This window comes from Branchiostoma belcheri, unplaced genomic scaffold, assembly GCF_001625305.1.
Source record: "Branchiostoma belcheri isolate BF01 breed outbred unplaced genomic scaffold, Haploidv18h27 scaffold266, whole genome shotgun sequence".
In the NCBI taxonomy this organism is placed as follows: domain Eukaryota; kingdom Metazoa; phylum Chordata; class Leptocardii; order Amphioxiformes; family Branchiostomatidae; genus Branchiostoma; species Branchiostoma belcheri.
This window is the reverse complement of record NW_017803872.1, coordinates 198,151-219,845: the sequence shown is the minus strand read 5'-3', so window position 1 is coordinate 219,845 and position 21,695 is coordinate 198,151. Positions and strand designations below refer to the sequence as shown.

The 21,695-nt window shown below is 43.5% G+C and overlaps 1 protein-coding gene and 1 pseudogene across 1 annotated transcript; both read left to right on the top strand.

The window, feature by feature from the left end:
- The first annotated feature begins 555 nt into the window (after positions 1 to 555).
- On the top strand, positions 556 to 17,422 carry LOC109472084. Its single transcript, XM_019771657.1, has 13 exons — positions 556 to 946; positions 8,485 to 8,683; positions 9,064 to 9,299; positions 10,182 to 10,418; positions 11,016 to 11,192; positions 11,379 to 11,468; positions 12,687 to 12,782; positions 13,113 to 13,352; positions 13,521 to 13,584; positions 13,845 to 14,035; positions 14,377 to 14,515; positions 15,247 to 15,428; positions 16,002 to 17,422. Exons 1-13 carry the CDS (start codon positions 556 to 558, stop codon positions 17,420 to 17,422), a joined length of 3,663 nt encoding a protein of 1,220 aa, XP_019627216.1.
- A 3,485-nt stretch (positions 17,423 to 20,907) lies between these two features.
- The window catches only part of LOC109472083, a 1,622-nt pseudogene continuing 834 nt past the window's right edge, over positions 20,908 to 21,695 (top strand).

The window sequence follows — 21,695 nt, the reverse complement described above, 5'->3', positions numbered from 1 at the left end:
ATTGAAGAGAACCTGCCGTGTAACGTCAACACCAGACCCAACTCTTTTAAGAGGACCTACTCCGGACAGAATCGCCATTCCGAGCTCGGACCGCAAATCCGCGAAGAGGATGATCGCCGAGCGATGGATTCATTCCGATCTACCGACCAAATTTCCAAAACGACCCAACGCAGAATGGCAACGGCAGGCCCGTACGACGACGGCACATCTGACGAGTGGGACTCAGACGCTCCCGACAACCCACGAGACCACGAGTACGGCCCGGTAGAAGACCACTGGCGGTCGTGGGGAAGGAAGGCCCAGGCCGCCGGGGTGGATCCCTGGACCCGAAACAGAGGGAAGGTAAGGGAGGTGTACGCCCGCTACAGACTGGAAAAGGCGTACGCCTACCTCAGGCATAGGAAAGGCGAACTCCGCGGCCTGAACCGGGTCCGCGGCCTGAACCGGGTTATCGCTCGCCTGGACGCCGAAATCAACGGTGAGCCCCAGACCGACAATCTCTACCAGCTTTGAGGACGGTCGGCGCGACGCCCGGAAGATCCCAGGACGCACCCCATGGAGGCTTCCGTGTCCTCCTTTCGCGCCCACCCGAACTTCTACATGGTGGCGATGGTACAGGGGCTGAATGCCCAGGTGCGGGATTTCCAGAAGGTAATACTAATAGACGAACTGAGGGCACGGGTGCGCGACCGCCTTGACGCAGTGCCACAGCACTACGAGCACCCAGTATTGTACTGCATCGCGCGGGGAGTCAACCGGGAGAACTGCGGCTGGGAGGAGCCATTGCGCCAGCGACCGGAGCTGTGGACCTTTCCCGATCCCATTCCGAGAGGAGGTTCCCGTTCTGAGCCGGCGACCATACAATCAGACTTGAATATGAACTGGAATAATGTGTGGACGTTGGAATATGTGGACTGGAATGTTAAATGGACCATTTGTATGTCAGGTAGGAAGATAATTTCTATTTGTTTCAGATTCTTATTCCATTTTATATTCAAATTCTTCCGAAATCTAATAGTGTCAGCCTATCCGAGCTTGAACGGGTATCCGGAGTCTACCTCGCAGTGCCAACAAGATAACAAATCGTCTTGCAAGAAACTGGTCCAGCTATCAGCCAAGATAGAGGAGACGAGGGGAATCGTGTCCTCAGAAACGTTTGTCTGCAACTCCTGAGAGAACGTTTCCCAGTCATATAAGTTCTTTGAGGAGGTAGAGACAGGGAAGAGAGGCAAGAAATTAGCTGTCCCAAACTTGGCATTGCAGATAGCATTATTTAACAACCAGATACTACATGATTCACGCGTTTCCTCCAGATCTGCTCCCTATGTCTGTTGAAGCAAACTATATGGGCAAGTGCCATATGTGCATCTGTTTGAAGCGCCCAACATTTTGTTGTAACTCCAAACATCTGCTTGGCACCCCTGAAGTTACATCAAGTATAAGAGATCTTGTCGGACCTGGCCAGTTCTTCCGATCACGGTGGTAAAATCTGGGCTGTAAAGTTCCCACATTTCATAGAATCCGAACAGTGTTCGATCGTGTTCGATCTGGGCAATTCGAATCGAACCCGCGTTCCATTTCGGGGTCACCTGCGGTCATTTGCAATAAAGCGGCAAAACAAGCCCTTCTGCCTTAGTGACTCGCAACAGATAAAAAACAACACTTTTCTATAGATACAAACAGTTTCCAGGACAGTACATGTCCGCTATCATTTTTTGTGGACATGTAACATGTAGCGAAACTACTGTCGTATCCTTGGGTGACCTTGAATACTGTAATGATTCTTTACGCCTTTATGAATAACACGGTGCACACTTTTGGGAGATATGACATGTCTGCAAAACTCGTTCAAACCTGGAAGCGTGGAGAGTCAAACATAACCCATTTACGGCTCAAAATGACTGTCACGGTTGTCCCGAAAATCGTGCTTTTGGGATTTTTGAAAAATGCGTTTGATTTTGAATTATGGGTAATTGAGTGCGAAAAAAGCCAAAATATTCGATTTTTTCACCTATTTGTCAACAAAAACTATACTTATAGTCAGAAATTAAAAAATCCCAAAAGCACGATTTTTCGTCTTATTCCTAGTCGTCGAAAAATATAAAAATCAGTGATCTTGCCTAATATGTGTAGCCAGGTTTGCTCGGTGATTGGCTAAAATATGACGCTGCGAAATCCCGAAAATTATCGACTTTTTAACGAAATACGAAAAAATCATCCATTTAGCGCAAAAAAATCACCATTGAATGTATGTAAAGACAATAATTTTATCTTATTTCAACGGAATTTCCCTTCGATACTAGTTTGTTTATTTTCAAATGTTTTACGGTTAGCCCAAAATTGCGTCTTGTAACCCGATACTTTATCGAACGCCCCCAGCAATGGGAAAGAATGCCGTAGTGACAGACCGCCGTGGATCGATCGGTGTAATTGGACACGCGAGTCGTAGCAAATATCTTTGTCAACACGTATCTGTATATATTTCCCAGACACCCAACTGCTTAGCATTGTCGCCTTTAATATTCAATCAATTTTAGGACGAGTCTTTAACAACAGATCCACCGTGTCTGTTCGGCAGTTCTATGTGACCCCCTCTGACCAAATAACATTTGAGGCCGGGGAGGCGCGGCTTGAGCCTTCCCTGACGAATTGGTAGGCGCTAATTAAACAATAAAGAACGCAGCCATCTACTGGGTTGCACCATCTAACCAACTAATCTAAGCTGATCCAGCCCCCACTGAGCCAGTGGCACAGTCCCCGAAGTCTGGGTTTCCAAGAGGCAGGACAGCTGAAGGAAATAGACCTAAACTAACAACCATTGAGTTGGCCAAATGATCTACCGCAAGCCAATCACTTCAGAAATGATTATTAACTGCTAATAAGTCACCGATTTTACAAACGACCAGTGTAGTTTGAATATTTGAGCGCAGGTCAGATATTAAAAGGCGCGCTTTGCTGCAGAAAGATGTTGTTTTTAATGGTCTTTCCTGTCTTGCATGGACACAGCTGTTGGTGTTCTGTGTGGGATGGTCCTCATCTCACAGCTGATCGATCCATGGTGTTTGATGTTCATCTCAGGAGTAACTGTAGAGGAAACGAGGAAACACGAATATAAGGATTAGTACCGAAATCTTTAAACTAAATTCTCATTCTTGAACAGACAACACGGTAGAAATTGGACAACTAGGTTTGTGTAACCAGGAAAGGTCTCATGGAGGCCGATTTGCTCGGTGTAGCTCAACCATGTATTTTTTTCGGTTCCTTAAAAAATTTTCAGATGTACGGATACCTTCTTCATACATTAAAAATGTGACTAAATATACGAATAAAAATATATACAAGTATTAGGCTGTGTTTTTTCGATTCCTAAAATTTTTCAGATGTACGGATACCTTCTTCATACATTAAAAAAATTCAAAATGTGACTAAATATACGAATAAAAATATAGACAAGTATTAGGCTGTGTAATCATTCTGGACAAATCGTCCAAGAAGACTGCAAAGTACGCAGTACTCGTCCGCCAAAACGTAAACAAGGTAATCCATCACAAAATGTCAGTCGCGGTCAGCCAGACTCAGCTTTGCACGCAATTCTTATGAAAATTTGTAAAATTGGCCTTATGGTAATCAACATAGTGTGGTCGTTTTCTCCAATCATAAACAGGAGGTTTTTTCGTGACCAAAAGGTTGGGGCAAACTGCCTATAATTTGGTGACGAGAGACATTCCACAAACTGCCGTACAGAACACTGCGACTCGACTCAACTAAACGGCAGAATCACTCAACTTTCGCCATAAAACTTGTCCTCACCTATTTACGAGTAACTGTAACATCTTTAGGATTCATTCTACGCAAACTGACGATCACAGAAACGACATTTCAGAACAGAAAACGGCCTGAAAATTCACCACCTACCTCACACCGCCGCCCTTCTTCTCCAACTGAAGCTGGGTGCGGTCGTGCGACGAGAAAGTCTGCCTATATCCATCCGCCACGCGACTGTCAAGCTGTATACCAACGTTACGATAAGTATTAAACAAACACAATTATAGTTTTTTTTAACTGCACAGGTGTAGTACAATCTGGAAATTATGCCGACAGTTTAAAAGCTTAGACTTTTAACTAGACGTTTCGTCCTTGTCACGTACTACTTTCTGGCGGCACTTGTGTACGTCCTGTCTGGGGAGGCTATTCGGTGGCGAGGCCGTGCGAGGCTCACTTGGGGTCTAAGAAAGAACTCGTTGCATCTAAGGTGCCCAGAGCTAGTGACTCTAGGTAGTACCATGGAGGTAAAAGTACTACCTCCATGGTAGTACTTGTTGGGTCCTGATTTAGATTTGGCATATTTTTCAAAATTTGCATGGGAGTTAGATGTATATCATTGGGTCTAAATGATTATTTCTGATGTTAAATTGGTGTGTTCATCTAAATAATGATAACGCCAGTTTAATAGTTGTTCGTAGAATTAGACCCCTTTCGACCATGTACAGATCAATCGAAAAAAAGTTAAAATGATATAAGTAGGATTTGGTTTCTCTGTGTGTGTGCTGCACTGAGATTCCGTCAACGTGTATAGCGCTGCAACGTGAATCGGAAATAAAAAAAAAGAAACATATTGACGTATGATTTCTACAATTCAACGTTAAGCGTTATCGGTATGTTCCTCGTGAAGCGCTATTGGTCGTTGTAATTCTACCTAGCGCGTTATTTGTCATCATAAATTCAGCGTTAAGCGTTTCTGAATAATTCTTCGTTACGCGTAGACCTACGTACTAGTAGAGTCAAACCTCAAGTAGCCGTCGTCACTTTGCCTCTCAAAATGTAGTCTCCACCAGACTTATTTTGCAGGCTGAATAAATCGTAGAAATCGGCCTAAAAGGGTATTTATTGGCGAGAGAAGGTAGCCGTCCATAGACGATCAAATTGGCCTGCAATAATTTGATCGTCAATGGCCGGCTACCTTCTCTCGTCAATTAATACCCTTTTGGGACGATTTTTCTCTCGCAAATTCACAATACCTTGTATCTTTGTATTCCTGTGGTTTAGCTGCATTTTTATTTGGGGCCGGGATTTTTTTATTGGCCCGCGCGCACTAGTTTGGGGGTCTCAGATGATGTCATACATTAAATTAAGGCGGTGTGGCCTTACTATCTGGGTAATCAAATACACATAAGGGTGACCTTTGATGCCTTTAACATTGCGCGGGATATTCAAAATGGCCGCGGGACTCGGAATCAGACGATTCTATGGCCCTATCTATACGGAACCACCCAAGGCGGTTTACATGTGGTTTACCCCGAAGCCGGTTTCAAGTGGCTCCATCTGAACGCTCCGAAATCACATTGAAAGCGCCTCGATCCCAAGCCACTTCTAGAGGTGGTTTCGAATCGCTTTCCCCGCATCGCGATTTGCGTCTGAACGCAATGTGATTTCAATGTGACTTCGCCTGGTCATGGATTACGGAGTGATATTTCTTTTTTTATATGCAATACCAACTTTTACGTGGCAGCAACTTAAAGAGCAGTAATGGTCAAATAATGTGTCCGTTCTAGGGCGAGCTTCACCGCCTCTGGCAGGACCACGTCGGCATTCGGCCGAGATACGCTGGGAGGGGGGCATCAGCAAGCCGGTCGTTGACCTCTGACATTAATAAAACGCCGCCTTGCGTGTTATCATCAAACAGCAATAAATGTAGCTCAAGCGCATTATGTTCGGACACGGTTTCGCAGGTGTGTGTGGCACGTGGACCAGATGTGAGGAATGTGAGTTACCCGAATCGCGCCTTGGGTGGTTCCGTATAGACACGACCTATAATCCTCTCAAAACTCGTCAGAATCACCAGTGAAGCTGTAACAAAGGGATGCCACCGCATAGAAGACTTCTGAAGAAAGTGTAGCACTTGGTGACGTCACACAGGCCAGCAAAACTAGCGCTATAAAAAAAATTCGTGATCGGCGGAAAGAAGCTGTGGAGAAAGGGGGGGGGGTTACTAAAATAGTACTTGTATAAAGTTTAATGCTAAGGACTATGATGGGGTGACTAGTAAGTATATTCTATTCTATTTTCTATTCTATTTTATTCTATTCTAATCTATTCAACTATATATTCTGTTATGTTCTATAGTTTTATTTCTATTCTATTTATGTACCACTGTGTATACATTTTGTAACGTTTGTGATACAGGAAAAATGACTCATCTGGACTCTTGTTTTTAATGGACACACAGAATTTGTTGTTTACTGTACGCGATTACATTCCGGTACGGGTACAGGCAGGCACAGAACTCCTGTCATTGAATAATTCACAAAGGAACACGTCAGAAAATACCAGATGGAGGACACTAATGAAATGAATATTCAATTACTTCTCTCACTCACGCAGCTTTTACCTCAGGTGTTACCTTATTTGGTAGTGGTTACCATGGTAACCCTGTGACGTAGGAGTTCGTGACGCAGATGAAATACCACACGCACCACTTTTTAATACTAGTTGCTGGTAGAATCTGGCTGTACATGTTACGCCAAGCTCGTGCACCAGAACTTTTCAACTGCTTAGTTTACTAAGAAGAACTGGTACAGCACGAGTTAGTCGTCTCGCGGTAGAATGGGGAACCCGTCGACTACTGGAACATCACTGGCGCTGCTGTTGGGTCTGTGCTGCTGCCTGTCTGGTGCTTTTGCGACAACAGGTGTGTAACCAGCTATTTATCCACTACCGTTAACTCCGTAAACATTAACACACAATATAGTGATATCTTCACTCAGTCTACGCTTGTGGTTTGTAGAACTTGAAAAACTGTGAACGGTGTATGCTCGAACCACAGAATTTTTGCGATGATAGTTTGCAAGTTTCATATTTGGGGGCCTGCATCGGGGGAGGGGGGCCCCGACAACGCTGTACGCTAAATTTTGAGAGCTGGCTACGTATTACGCTGAATTCAGGAAATACGATTACGCTTTACGATGAATTCCAAGTGGCTACAACGCTCTACGTAGAATTAAAATGGCGAATACGCTCCACGCAAAATGCGCAAATTACGTTCTACGTTGAATTAGAGCGGGTCCGTTTACGCTCTACGTAGAATTAAAATGGCCGATTACGCTCTACGGAAAAGGGCATGCGGGCCCCCATATTTGGCTAAACGGCTTCGATCTGGCCCATGGATCAGATGAATGTTCATATAATAATTTAGACGTCGTCTATTTGTACATTGCTTCATGCCAGCAATTTCTGGTTGATAACTAAGGACAAAGGGGCTTGTCCACTTCTAACTTGAATAACTGGATGCTCTTAATTAAACAAAACCTGCTTTTCACCCAAGTACCTGCTTATATCCATCCGCACTGAGTACCAGACCGTACCACTAGGGTCTGTCCTTGTGCTAAATATTTAAATAAACGATGAATGAACAAATGTTTGCCAAACTGGGAAAGCTTGTTGTGACCCTGCCCGTTTTTTCTTGTGGAAAAATTTGCACGGAAAGAAAGATTTTGAAGCTTGTTAAGTAGGCACTACAAGGGTGATTCCATTCTGTATCATTTTGGGCCTAGCGCTGCCCAACTCAACTGTGACGTCAGCTAATTAATCTGCAATGGTCTGATAAAAACAGGGCGGTGTGATTCTAGTATGTAAGTATGTATTGGTGCTGCTCCATCGATGAATTATCTATGTACTCTCATTCCAACATACTTTGTTGTTGCTTCTCGCACGGTATCGTCAAACACTGACAAAAAGATACTTAAATTGCGCCGTGAGCTGCAGATGATGTCAGGACCTCTCACCCAGCTGGCTGTTCGCTTCCAGAATTTACGCAATAGGCATTAGAAAAAGGAGCTGGCCCAGCTATAGAATATCTAGATCAGCATACGCCAGTAATCCATGAATAGTTTCATCAGGCTGGGTAATTCGATCGCCCTTTACACACAACCGTGAAATGTTTACAAGCGCCACCTTGCGGTGGGAAGTAGAACCTGCCAATATTGCCCGGAGCAAGGCAGCAGAAGGATTGCCGAGTCATTGGGTGATAAACAGCTCATGGCTCTCCGTACAGAACTTTGTTAGGTGCCCGTGGCCAGTGCAGTTTTAAGGGCTTGAAAACCAGATTTTACAAAGCCAATAGTTTATAGTCATTTATCTACATACCACGTTGAGACAACACTATCCCAATGTACTATATTGACATTCATGGAGCAAAAATGCCAAAATTGTGACGAAAAACGGTTACTGGTAGGATTCTTGTGCCGATTTTCCGGGTACCAAAAGATTCATCTTAGCGCTTTTTTTCTGCCCTGTTTTAAATGCCCAAAGTATGAAAAAAAAACTTATGGAAATGTGCTAATGTGGGATAGTATGTGTCAATATCATGCAGATCGCCTTATTCCAGTTTTGCTGCCATTATATTGCATCGAATGCGTTTAACCATAAAACTCTGATGTACAGATGGAAATTCTTCAATCTATTGACGACATTCTTCGTTCGCGGTAGATTTTAATGTCGCTCTGAGGAAGACGGCGTTCCAGACTAGCACCCTTAACGGGACGCACGGACCCGGGGTTGCCAGCCTTGCTGTAGACGGGATTACCAATACCTACATGAACTACGGCATTGCCACCTGTACACTCACACAGCAGGAGGCTGATCCAAGCTGGTGGGTGGATCTCGGCCGATCGTATATGATTGACAGGTACGTATGGACACGACATGAGCGTATTTAGCAAAACGAAATACAACATAGTAAACCTTACCTTAGACCTTAGATCCTCCCGCAACCTTGTTGCATAGGTCGACTCCTTGTCCAACATACTAAAACAACAGTAATAATTAAACAGTACAGGAAACGGTTGACTAGAAATGGTGTGATGATTGACATGTAGGGGCATGGCCGGCAACGACGTCCTTTCATTTTTAATGGATATCTTTATACCAGTGAGTCAAAGAAGAACTGACATAGGAGAAATTCAAGATTCAAATTACACGTTACCATGGTTTGCATGCATGGTGTCTTACAACTTTCATCCTTAAATGTATCATACTTAATTGCAATTGCTTCGACAATATCTACAGAGTGGTCATCTTCAACCGCATGGACTGTTGTTCGGAACGACTCAACCCCTTCAACATCCACATCGGGGACTCCGACCAGGTCAGCGAGAACCCCAGGTGTGGAGGTGATCATCAGATCCTCGTGACGAAGCCGACCGTTTCCATCCAGTGTCGGTGGATGGCAGGAAGATATGTGGGGGTTCATCTGACTGGCCCCTCCCGAATCCTGACGCTGTGCGAAGTCCAGGTTATTACAGGTACTAAATATGGCTATTGGTGTCAATTGTTGTTAATTTCAAATTTTGTTCATAAAACATTGATATGCAAATTCCGTTCCATTATCGATATCATTTACATCATTTGTCATACTTAATTAGTTTGTTTTCTGTACTTTATTAGTTACATTTCACTCATACTATAGTATGGGAGAAATATATTGTTTCCCCTCATGTTTCTCCTCCTCCTGTCATTTCTTTAAAGGGATTCAACCATTTTTTAGCCGAATGACCTGAAATTTGGCATGGGGTGGCAATAATAAGGGTAATATAAGTACTTACATACCTAACCCGAAAGAGTTTTTGTCCTCACATGTTGACCACAGTTGGAGAGTGTTCCAATGGCTACTGGCACCTCCCCCACACACGCCGATGTTACCGTGCCTACGACACCGAGAGTGAGTACGACCAGGCTTTGGCGACCTGCCGAGAAGAAGGGAGCACTCTGGCCATGCCTGGTGACAGCGCCACCAACGACTTCCTGGTCGCTTTAAAGAACGCCGCGGACACGACCAAGGTTTTCTACTTCGGGATGACCCGTTCAGATGACGGAACGTGGACATACGCACGCGGTTCCCAGCCGATGGAATGGGAAAACTGGGCCGATGGACAACCGAGCGGAGGAAAGGAGCGATGTGCGGTGTACTTCCCCGACAACTCGGGCGACCTCTCCTTCAACAACAGAAATAAGTGGAACGACGTGGGCTGTAAGATAGACGCTGGCTTCATCTGTGAATTTGGTAGGTCATTAGAATTGGTGTTACATTCAGTTTGTGAATTGCTTATTCATTGAAACCAGGAGTTGGTCAATCGAAAATTATTTCTGATAGAAAGTACAGTTCAGCTGCATTTTTCATCTACCAGAACCCTGCCAGGTGGGGGATGGGGCATCCTACCGAGGAACCGTCTCTGTGACCAGGACAGGCAAGACGTGTCAACGCTGGGACAGGCTGTTTCCACATGTACACAGCAAACTGTTTGAACACCCGTCATCCGGACTGGAGGAGAACTACTGCCGGAATCCGGATGGTGAACCCGGAGTCTGGTGCTTCACCGAGAATCCGTCAGTGCGATTCGAGCTGTGCGAAGTGCCAGCCTGTGGTGAGGCGTTCAAGTTATTTAGCACTAGCAGCTTCGCCGAGAAGGTTACTAGTGAGTGTTAGGTACACCATTTATAAGGCTTTGTGAATTCTTTAACGGTTTAATACATCATGGGGTGTGGTGCATGTATCTATATGATATTTGGTAGGTAGGTTGGGTTGGGACAACGAAGGTTGGCTGCTTTGTACGGTACTGTAACGATGTGCAAAGGTGTGATATCTCGTATTTTGAACATGATTTTTGAGTGGGACGTAGGTGTTTGGGCAATGGGTACCTAGTAAAGCTTTCAGCGAAATAGCTACTTACGAAAGTGTGATATCTTTGACCTCTAGTTGATCCCTGAATATATCCATCAGATTTGTGCATACACATGTTATAAATACTTTGTTATTGCTTCTCTCTCGGATTTTAATTTTCATGCTCTATTTGCAACATATATAGACCGTAGACGCCGTAATGTTTATTCAATGTACCCTTTCAAGACAAAAAAATTGACACGGAAATGATGTCATATACAGAATCAGATGAGACAATTTTTGTGTACGTATTAAAAGTGACTGATAGAGCGACACCTTTAATGACTTTATGACCTAATAGCTCCTAAGAAGTGGCGAGAAGATTTGCGTTGCGGACGAGGCTACAAGGCTGAAGACAACACCCCGGCCGCCGAATGCGACCCTAGCAGTAATTTCCCATGCTGCTCCCCGGACAACTGGTGCGGCAACACTGCGGCTCACTGTGACTGTCTGGCGTGTGTCGACTACAGGAACACTGGTACGTAACAAGAACACATGTGCAGGATGGAAGGGGTATATAACTTTATCGGAAACTAGATTCTTCAAAAGTTAGACTTGCAGGTTAACAATTTTTTCAAAGGCAAATCAAACTGTACTGCAGGATTAATTACGGAGATTACTTCCGAACAAACAAACAATTTTCTTAACTTCAATCAAACCTAAGGTATTTGTGCCAATGGGACCATCATTGACCAGACCCAAGTATGTGACGGTAGGGACGACTGTGGAGGCAATACGGACGAACTACGCTGCTGTAAGTAGAAACGCAGAGAGCACCGTTTCATCACATGTTTCAAACACTTACTAGGGATTCGAACCCAGAACCTTTAAATTCACCTTGCCACCTTTATATAATTATTCATTTTTTTAAAACCTGACTTAAATTGCCCTTGGTTCCACTTTGACCATAAAACAAAACTTAAAACAAGTAATTGCTACTTTCCTATGTATCTGATGACTTTAAATATATTATTAAATACTTAATCGATGTCCCTTGTGTGTGGATAGAGTCTCACGGATGTTCATGACCCTTTCTCTCTACCCCCCCCCCATCTTCCATAGCGCCAAACAGGTATTCCAGAGTACAGTATTCTCACAAAGTTGGTGTACGTAGGCTGTGCGTGGTCTGCCTACACTTGCTTGTACGTCCATGTATCGTGAATCATTCAGCATTGAAATATTGACGGTTACGGTATAAATAAACATTAAAACAAGGAGCAAGGCTGATTGAAATACAATATTCTGCAGAGGCAAGAATTTTCGAAAGTCCATAAAATGATTAAAATACAACATTCTGCAGAGGCAAGAATTTTCGAAAGTCCACAGTGTCCTTATCTACAACAGTTACTCCTGCATGATTTTTTAAGTTCTAGGGATAAATAATGACTGTCTAAGTCTCTCAATACGGCTCAGTGGCATATTGTAGTTAGATGTTGAAACGTGATGCCTCAATGTTCATCGCAGGTGAGAGAAAAGGCGAGATAAGCTGCAGCAATGGACGATGTCTTGAGTGGAGTATTCAGAACGCCGAAGACCCTTTTTGTGACGGCGTAAGGTCCTGTGCGGATGGCAGTGACGAGCTATCATGTCGTGAGCATATTCCCCCTTGTGTCTATGGTATTTTCTACCTTTGCCTAACTTCTTGTGTCAGTTATGTGTGTTGTTTTTACTGCCACTGCAGGGAAAGTAGGATTTACCGATGGTGGTAAATGCCAGTCGTTTACTTTGTATACAGTGCCGGACAATGGTAGTAAATAAAAGTCAGGTCCGGTAATTTCAAGTCTGACAGTGCCGGACTTTTATCTACAACAATTGTAAAGTAAACATTACCAGACCATACTGGTATTTACTGCCATTGGTAAATCCAACTTTTCAAGCAGTGTGCGCGTCATGTGTATCATGTGTACAACCAATGGCTCACAAACACCTGCAGTTGGATAGACAATTTTATAACTGATTTTATAACCTGCAGCCCTCTCTGCCTGTGACAATGGTGTCCTGTTCCACCCGTTTGCTCGATGTGACGGCAGAGATGACTGTGGAGACAACAGTGATGAGAAGAACTGTGGTGAGTTTTTCACACAGTTTTACTGACAACCCCATCAAAGTGTTAGAACTGATGCAAACTCTTTATCCATCAACACTAGTATTGATTCACTATTCCCTGTTTCTCATCTATGTAGACCCCACGTCGTCGGACTATGTTCCCAGAAAGTGTAACAGCTCGAAAATATCCTGTAAAGGAAAGTGCGGATAGAGTTACAATGAATTTTCCTGGTGTCAGTGTGACCAGGACTGCAGCTTTTTCACACAGTTTTTACTGACAACCCCATCAAAGTGTTTATAGCACGAAATGCTATTGGACACTATGGTACAATGTAAAGCGCTATGTCCACAGACTGTTACTACCTACACGACAAAGGGGCAAGCTACAGGGGCCGTGGAAACCAACAACACTTCTGTCAGTACTGGACATCTCAGTACCCCCACACCCATAACCACACTCCCGAGGCCTACCCGTCAGCAGGACTGGAGCGGAACTACTGCCGGAACCCGGACGGGAAGGACAGGCCGTGGTGCTACACCAACAACGCAACAATCAGGTGGATGTACTGCGACGATGTCTTCGCCTGTGACGGTAAGATCATAGAGAATACTACACGGTGTATTTCGCATGGACCGATTGATTTTAATGAGAAACGGTGGTGCGTGTGTGTGTGTGTGTGTGTGTGTGTGTGTGTGTGTGTGGAGGGAGGGGACATGCTGATTTCATTCAACGACATACATGTCCTGTTTCCATTTTCAGAGTTACCAACAAGTTGCTTCTTCACTAACGACAAGGGAAGGACCTATACAGGGCACATAAATAGGTAAGATTAGCGCTTGAGCTTTGGTGGCATTTTTTCTATAGTACGGCGAATCAGTTGCACCCCAAGCTGCGTTATGTTACAAGGACCCTCTTTGTATGGTTTTGCAACGCAAACAGGAAATATGTACTAACCTTATTTCGAAAAGTCTGTAATAACGTTAAGTTTTAAAAACAACGTGACAATTGAGAACTATATTAATTATTTATCTGTATTTAGTTTAACATGATAAGGTACATAACCTATAGTAACCCATTCCACAGGGCAGGAGACCGGCTGTGTCAGAGATGGGACTCCCAGTCCCCCCACACCCATCCTCACACACCACAGGCTCATCCTGATGCGGGGCTGGAGGAAAACTTCTGCCGTAACCCTGACAACAAGGACCGGCCCTGGTGCTACACCAGGAACGGGACGGAGACGTGGGGCTACTGTGACGTGACGGAATGTCCTGGTAAGAAAGTTCGAACAGTCGAAGTCTATTGTTATACACTCAACTGATAAGTTGTAAATGGGTAACTGTTATCATCCTTAACTGTCATCTATCGAGTCATTCACATCTACCAATGCATGGCAAGTCATGACAATATCATCATATATACGCAATAATAACAGTTTTGATAGTGCAATTGGATAGGACAAAGTCTAACAACAAATAAGATTATGTTTACTGTATCATTGGACATTATTGAGGAAGATTGTTAAACATCAGTTTGAAAGTTTTAGAATTAATGCAAACTCTTTATCCATCAACACTAGTATTAATTCACTATTTCCTGTTTCTCATCTATGTAGACCCCACGTCGTCGGACTATGTTCCCAGAAAGTGTAACAGCTCCTGTAAAGGAGAGTGCGGACAGAGTTACAAACAATTTTACTCGTGTCAGTGTGACCAGGACTGCAGCTTTTTCAGCGACTGTTGTAGCGACATTGGGTACGTAGATTGTATACATATTGCAATCAGTGGGGGCAGCATATTTCTAGAGGTACATCCTAATTGTACATTGTTGCAAGAAAAGGAATACGTGCCCATACGTGAGTTTTGGTACTCTCCAAGCAGAGGTTTTGGTTTGGGGTTATTACCTCCATGAAAAATGGAGGTATTGTTTTTGGCGCGTCTGTCTGTGTGTGTGTGTGTGTGTGCGTGTGTGTGTGTGTGTGTGTCTGTCTGTGTGTGTGTCTGTGTGTGTGTGTGTGTGTTTGTGTTTCCGCACATTTGTAGTCAGCATAACTTCATAACGCCTTTATGGATTGTGATAATATTTGGTATGCTGGTAAGTCTTAGGAAGACGAAGGTCAAGGTCAAATATGGGCCTCCTGGTGGATGACCTTGGTACTGCAGCAGAACTTCCGGTTTTTGTATCTTTTGTCCTGAGCATGCTATGGTCTTGAATTTTTGGTGACAGATATCTTTTCCTGTCAGGAATAAGTGGGTGTGGGTTTGGTCCCCCCTATCAGCTTGTTCTGGAATTGCAGGGGACCTTCGGGCGAAATCTTTGAAAGCAAATCTTTGGAAGTCCAGATAGGAACAACGTATTTTCATTATTTTTGGTAGGTAGGTAGCTGAGAGAGAGATGTACATAATTAAATGCAAATAATGCAAATGACGACTTTATTTGCACAATTAATGAGGTGACCTGATGATTGTTTGCCTTCATAATACAGAGAGGTATGCAACTTCAACACAACAGCTCAAAAACCATCTGATCGTGACCATGAAAAGTGGAAGTGCCTGTCGGGATATGACAAGGGAAGATCTTATTGGCTGGTGGCTGGCTGCCCTGACGACTGGATGGACGACGTCACAAGAGATCAGTGTTTAAAGCAAGCTGATCCCAACAACCCGGGTGACCTGGTCTACCGGATGCCCGTGCAAGATAGCTCAACAAGTATCTCCTATAGAAACATATTCTGTGCTCTTTGTAACAATGTAAGTACGGAAGAATTCAGTACATGGCGATTCACACCGGTGTGTACTGGGTACACAGCTTCACCTACAAACCCCATTGGAATTCCACAAATATTATACGATCATTATAAACTCCGCATTCCCAACTGGAATGGAGATTGTACCGGGACTCTAAAGGTGGAGTTCAGTCCTACTCGGTTGAATGTGAGACAATGCATTGTCCCTGTCGTCAATATTTCGAATGTAAATTGTAATGTGACTGCTTGCAGGTCCTACGACGAAAGAGTAACTTTTGACGTTTTCAAGTTCTATAAAAACGTTCACTGTGCTCTTTGTGAAGGACTTTCCCTTGCGGTAGCCACACATTTAAGTTGTCCTTCTGCTAGTGTGAGAGATATATTTGTATTGAACCCTATCTCATTACCTTCTCTGTTCAACTTTAACGCTGATGAGAGTCCCGAAAACAGCCCTGAGCATTGCCCCCCAGACTATATATACGACCCATTTGTAGACTCGTGTCGAGTTTTCTCGTCCCTTAGTCACGGCCCTTCGAATAATACTTCCCATCTCCAAAACTGCAGCAGACCCATTCTGAATTTCACATCCGAAGAGTTCGAAATCCTTCCCAATGGCAGTGTCCGCCTGTTGAGTTCTAACTTGTCATGCCCAGCTGAGCAGGTGGCCATCCTGAACACAGAAGCATCAGTCTGTGGGGACTGCCTACTGGAGTATTTTTCGAACGACACGCTCCAAACCTCGGACCCTGTCCAGCACTGGTTAACCCTGGGTCTTGTGATAGTGTCTGACTTTGCCGTGTCTGGTTTTGTGGCTCACACTTACAGGTCAGGCCAGTGGAAAAAACTCCCGGAAAAGCTGAAGGTACAGATGATGACATGCATGGCAGTTGCCGTAACCCAGTTTGTGGGACGTGTGTTCCTCTCTCCCGGTCCAGGCTGTACAGTTTATGCAATACTTCTGCACTACTTTATTCTGACGGCCTTCACATCCATGAACGTGCTAGCTGTAGATCTCTTCCTTACATTTCGTGAGGATTCCGAAAGAGCCGAACTGTACAAGTACATCTTGTACACCTGGCTGGTGCCGGTGCCTATAGTCCTTGTCACAGTGATTGTGGAATTCGGCAGTTCTGTCAGGGTGGGTTATGGAGAGCAGTGTTGGATCGGCAATCCAACAGCCAGTCTGGTGGCATTTGGAGTTCCTGTCCTCTGCGCCCTTATGGTCAATTTTGTCTTCACCACTCTTGTGTTGTTGGCCATACGGAAGTCATTTCAGATAGCCAGCACTGCTTTGCAACGCTCGGAGATCAGCAAGATCTGGGTCTACATGCGTATCTCGTTTCTGGCGGGGTTCACCTGGATTTTGGGATTCATTGTTCCTTTCGTCAATGTCGCAGTTCTCGACTACATCTTCATTGTGCTGAATGCTTCTCAAGGCCTGCTGCTGACCCTGTTGTTGACAATGACGGGGAAGGTGTTGGAGGAATGGAAGTATTCGATCATGGTGCGCCTGGGTCTGATCGAAGCTAACCAGGACATTGGAGGAACCACCACTACCAGCAACCGGCGGACCAGGAGAACTGAGGTGACAACAGCAGGTGGAACCGGCACTGCTATGGAGATGACAATCATGGCCGATGTAGAGGAGAACAGGGCACGCCATCGTGTGGGCAAGCCTCGTCAGGACAAGGGGCGGAACGCAACTGCCAGCAACCAGCCTACCACCGCAGGGGAAACTGAGGCAGATGAAACTGGCACTGCAGGCAACTTGCAGACCCTCGCAGGTGGATTTGGGCCAACAGCAAGCGGCACTGACGTTGCTACTGAGATACCCATGAAAACATTCGTCGATGCTGAAGAAAATCAGGCTGAAGACAGGCGTTCGGCCTGCGCTGAAGATGACACCAGTTTCTGATTGCGGTACTGAAAGGAACCTAAGAGAATGTCTTTATAACTGCCCACCTAAAAAGTGCTTATCATCTCCACATGACGTGGATAATACAATTTGAAAGTAATTGCCCTTCAGAAACAAGCTTTGCTTCTCTCCTTTTCAAGCCTTTTGCTGAGTAAACTCCTGCATTGTGTCCGCGTGTTTTTGAGCATTGAAGAGGCTGGTCTGTGTGATTGTAGATACAAAATCTCATTTCATTTTATTTATCTTATTTTACCAGTGGATCACACTCAGGTCTGTGGCCTGTTTTTCAGATGTCCCTAGATACATAAAAATACATGCATACATACATACATACATACCCAAGCGATAAAACAGATAATATAATGACACAAAATAAATAATGTCGTTAATTTACGTTCAGAACAAAGCGGAATACAAGTTTTTTTATTTATTTATCTTGAAGATGATTTCCAAGAGAGCCCATACAGAAGATAATGTTATATAAAATAATAGTAATAAAACGTAACAGTGAAATCATAAATCAAAATACAAGGTCTGTCAGAGGTGAGATGTCAGAGGTCAAGCTCCAAATAATACAAACTTAGGAATAGTAGATCATAAAAAATAAAGTACTTGTAACTTACTCATTTTACCATGTAATCTCCAAGCAGATCATACGGTGGCAAGGTAGTATTCATTTTCCAGAGTAGTGTTTCGTGGCTACGGGGCACTCCTCCTGCAAATGAATACTGCCTTGCCACCGCATGATCTGCTTGGTGATTACTACCATTCACCATGGCGGTCATTGCTACCCAACACCTGGCAGTAAGGGACTGTGAATGATGCCACTGTCCAAAATTGTAAATAAGGTTTGTAAATAATCCGCTCTGCCTTGGAAAACCATGCAAGGTAATCTGAAAAAATGGTATACATAGAAGGCAGAACTGCATCATACCTTTGTTGGATATAATACTCGAGACAAAACGATTTTATTAATTATGTAACAAAGAGTCGAAGAAGTGTATTCCAATAATATATCAGATTCTATATATCTATAAGCATAATGCTTCATACTGTAAAGACAATATTGGTGATGAAATACAGTATGAAGCATTATGCTTTGAGTAAGCCTCATATTCACTTTGTCAATTATTAGTAAATTAATCCATCTGATTCATATCATGCAGGGAGTTTTATTCATGCATCAGATGGCCTAGTTAGGGCACTGTTATGTGCAGTATGACATAGTGTAGATGTTTATGTGTTTGATATAAGTTACCAAAATATACGCAATCATATCTAACATGTAAAATTACATACTAAAAGTGCTAAAAACGTTCAGATAAAGCATTGCACACATCAACAATTACAAAATAATACTGCATTTATCAAATACCATTTCATGTGTAATGTATCCCAAGATATTAAAAGGATTCCTTGTTATATGCTAGATTATTCATTGTTTATTTTGTAATTAAGTTAATACATGTTTTCTGGTGTTATAAGGAATCTAGTGTAACTCATCAATAGTAAGGCTTGGAACAAGAACTGTGTACTAGTAGTCAAACCTCAAGTAGCCGTCGTCATTTAATTTGCCTCTCAAAATGTAGTCTCCCAGTTGCAGACTTCATTTGCAGGCTGAATAAATCGTAGAAATTGGCCTAAAAAGGGTATTAATTGGCGAGAGAAGGTAGCCGGCCATCGACGATCAAATTGGCCTGAAAGAAGTCTGTGAGATGTCGCTATGATGAAAATGCATAAAAGTAATCCCCTCCTCTACAGAACAAGGACACTAGCTTAGCACCCCAGATTTTTTTTGCATATTACTACTCACTATGAAGATCCAAATTTGTCGGCACCGCTATTCTAGTCCATAGGTAGTTCGATTCAGGCGACCAGATGCTCGTACTGTATGGAGGCACTCACAATCACATGCTTTAGTTAACATACAAGCAAAATAAAAGTCAAACTATATACAGCGGCACATTTCTGACAACCCAAACTCATACATGACGAAGGTATGGGGTAATCGAGCTCTTGTTTGAGGTATAATTTTGAACGATTTTCGGGAATGGTTAAAATATGTTTGCATGCATGCCATCATCAGCTTTCATATGGGGAGCTGGTATTAATTACGGTGTAAATAAGAATTACGATCTTCAAGGCCGCCCACGATGACGGCAGTAGCTTCATTGCATGTTATATATCCATAATAATAATAATCCACGACATAAATGTACTGTCTACAAAACGGTTCATATTCTGACCAATGTAAATAGAGAAATGCTTGTTTCTTGTGAACCCATCCTGTATGGGTGCAAAGTGAAGCATATTATTTTCACCAATATTGTTCTCCAAAAACAAGCATTTGTGCATAACTCGCTCGAGCTCGTTTACGAACAGGTGGGTATGGCGCAGAAATACATATGCGTGACAATGCGGGGCGATGGGACCGTCATCAAAATATTGCTACATTCAGTTCTGTCATATCATTAACCAAAGAATTCAGTCGACTCAACGTTATCTTATCAGTGAAGAGTTCTATTGAATTTCATGTATTTGAAAGGGAGCCAAAACTTCATATAATCGCAAACCAACTGTAATAAAGGTGACATTCAGATGCATTGTTAAACCTACAAATGATTTTGGGTTGCCATAGCTGCCATAGTAAGACTTATAAGCGAGAAAAACAACAACAGATATTTCACGATGTCTCCTTCTGATAGTTACGACGAAACAGCGGGATACTTTACATACCTCAACCTAGAGTCACGTCAGCTGGTTTCAGTGTGCATTATCATATAGCTACGTGCGTCGACCAATCATAAGGCTCCATTTGGCATTGGTTATCAGGCCGTAACTTCAAAAGTGGTCGGTTATTAGAATAATTCATTGGGACTTAATACATGTAACTGCGTGTGTCTTAAGCGTGCAACAAAGGGGCGGCATATGGGACTTGCACTGTATAGTACGGGACTACATAGCTTATAAGCTACATGTGCCCTATACAGGCGAGTGCCACCTGGAATTTCAATTTGCAGTTTTATGTGGAAACCATAAAACATTTCTTACTGTTTTTCTTGCTCGTCTGTCGAAATTCGCAAGTTAGCAAGCTTATTATTATTAAGAATACATCAGATCTGAAGATGTTTGATATCTCTATCCGATGTCTTTTTGCATTCAGATCAACTCTTTGGGTACAACAGCACGAAATTTTAAATACATATCCTGATATAAAGTCGGGTGTGACTCACTCTGTTAACAGCGAGAGAATGTAGCAATTCTAATTAAAAGGTTTGATGACGTTTCCTCACATTCCTCTGGGTTAGTACCCATATGTTCCCTGTAATTCTATACTTTTTATAAGCCTTTACGTGAAACAGGGTATTCACAAAGCCCGGTACTTACCTGATTATTAGTGGCACTAGACTGAGTAGACGTCACCGTGCCAGGGTACGACTGGTACACCAAAAATGTCAGCTACATTTCCCACCGTAAAGTTGACCATGGTACCCGGCTTGCTCCTTTTCATGTACCTGCTGTCCATCGGCCATGCCTCCCCTCGTCCTGCCGACAGAGACGAAGAGTGCCCCGCCTTGGTATGCAAAACGACTAACAACTGCATCGATTGGGCAGAAAGGTGTGATGGTTTCATAGATTGCCTCGACGGCTCGGATGAAGAGTGCACGGCTCCAGATTGTTTGTCGCCCGACGTTTTCGGCTGTGACATTGTCGGCCGCTGCCTCTCTCTCTATCTGGTATGTGACGGTAATTTAATGATTGTCCAGACGGTTCAGATGAAGAAAATTGTACAGCGTGTCCCCTGCCCAACTACTTCAAGTGTGATAGTGGTGAATGTGTACTCCAAGGATTGCAGTGTAATGGTGATGATAATTGTAAAGATGGTTCAGATGAAGAAGATTGCAACAAAGAGTGTTACAATCTCGATGATTTTAAGTGTGAAAGTGGTAAATGTGTCCCCTCACACTGGCTGTGTGACGGTGCTGATGATTGTGGAGACGGTTCAGATGAGGAAGATTGTATAAGCAATGATTGTTACAATTCCGACGATTTCAAGTGTGAAAGGGGTGGGAATGTGTCCCTATATACTTACAATGCGACGGTTATGATGATTGTCCAAATGGTTCAGATGAAGAATATTCATATTGCACCGTGTGTCCAACTACTTTAAGTGTGAAAGTGGAGAATGTGTCCCTCCATCCTGGCAATGCAGCGGTGAGGACAATTGTGAGGACGGTTCAGATGAAGGAAATTGCACAGTAATATATATATA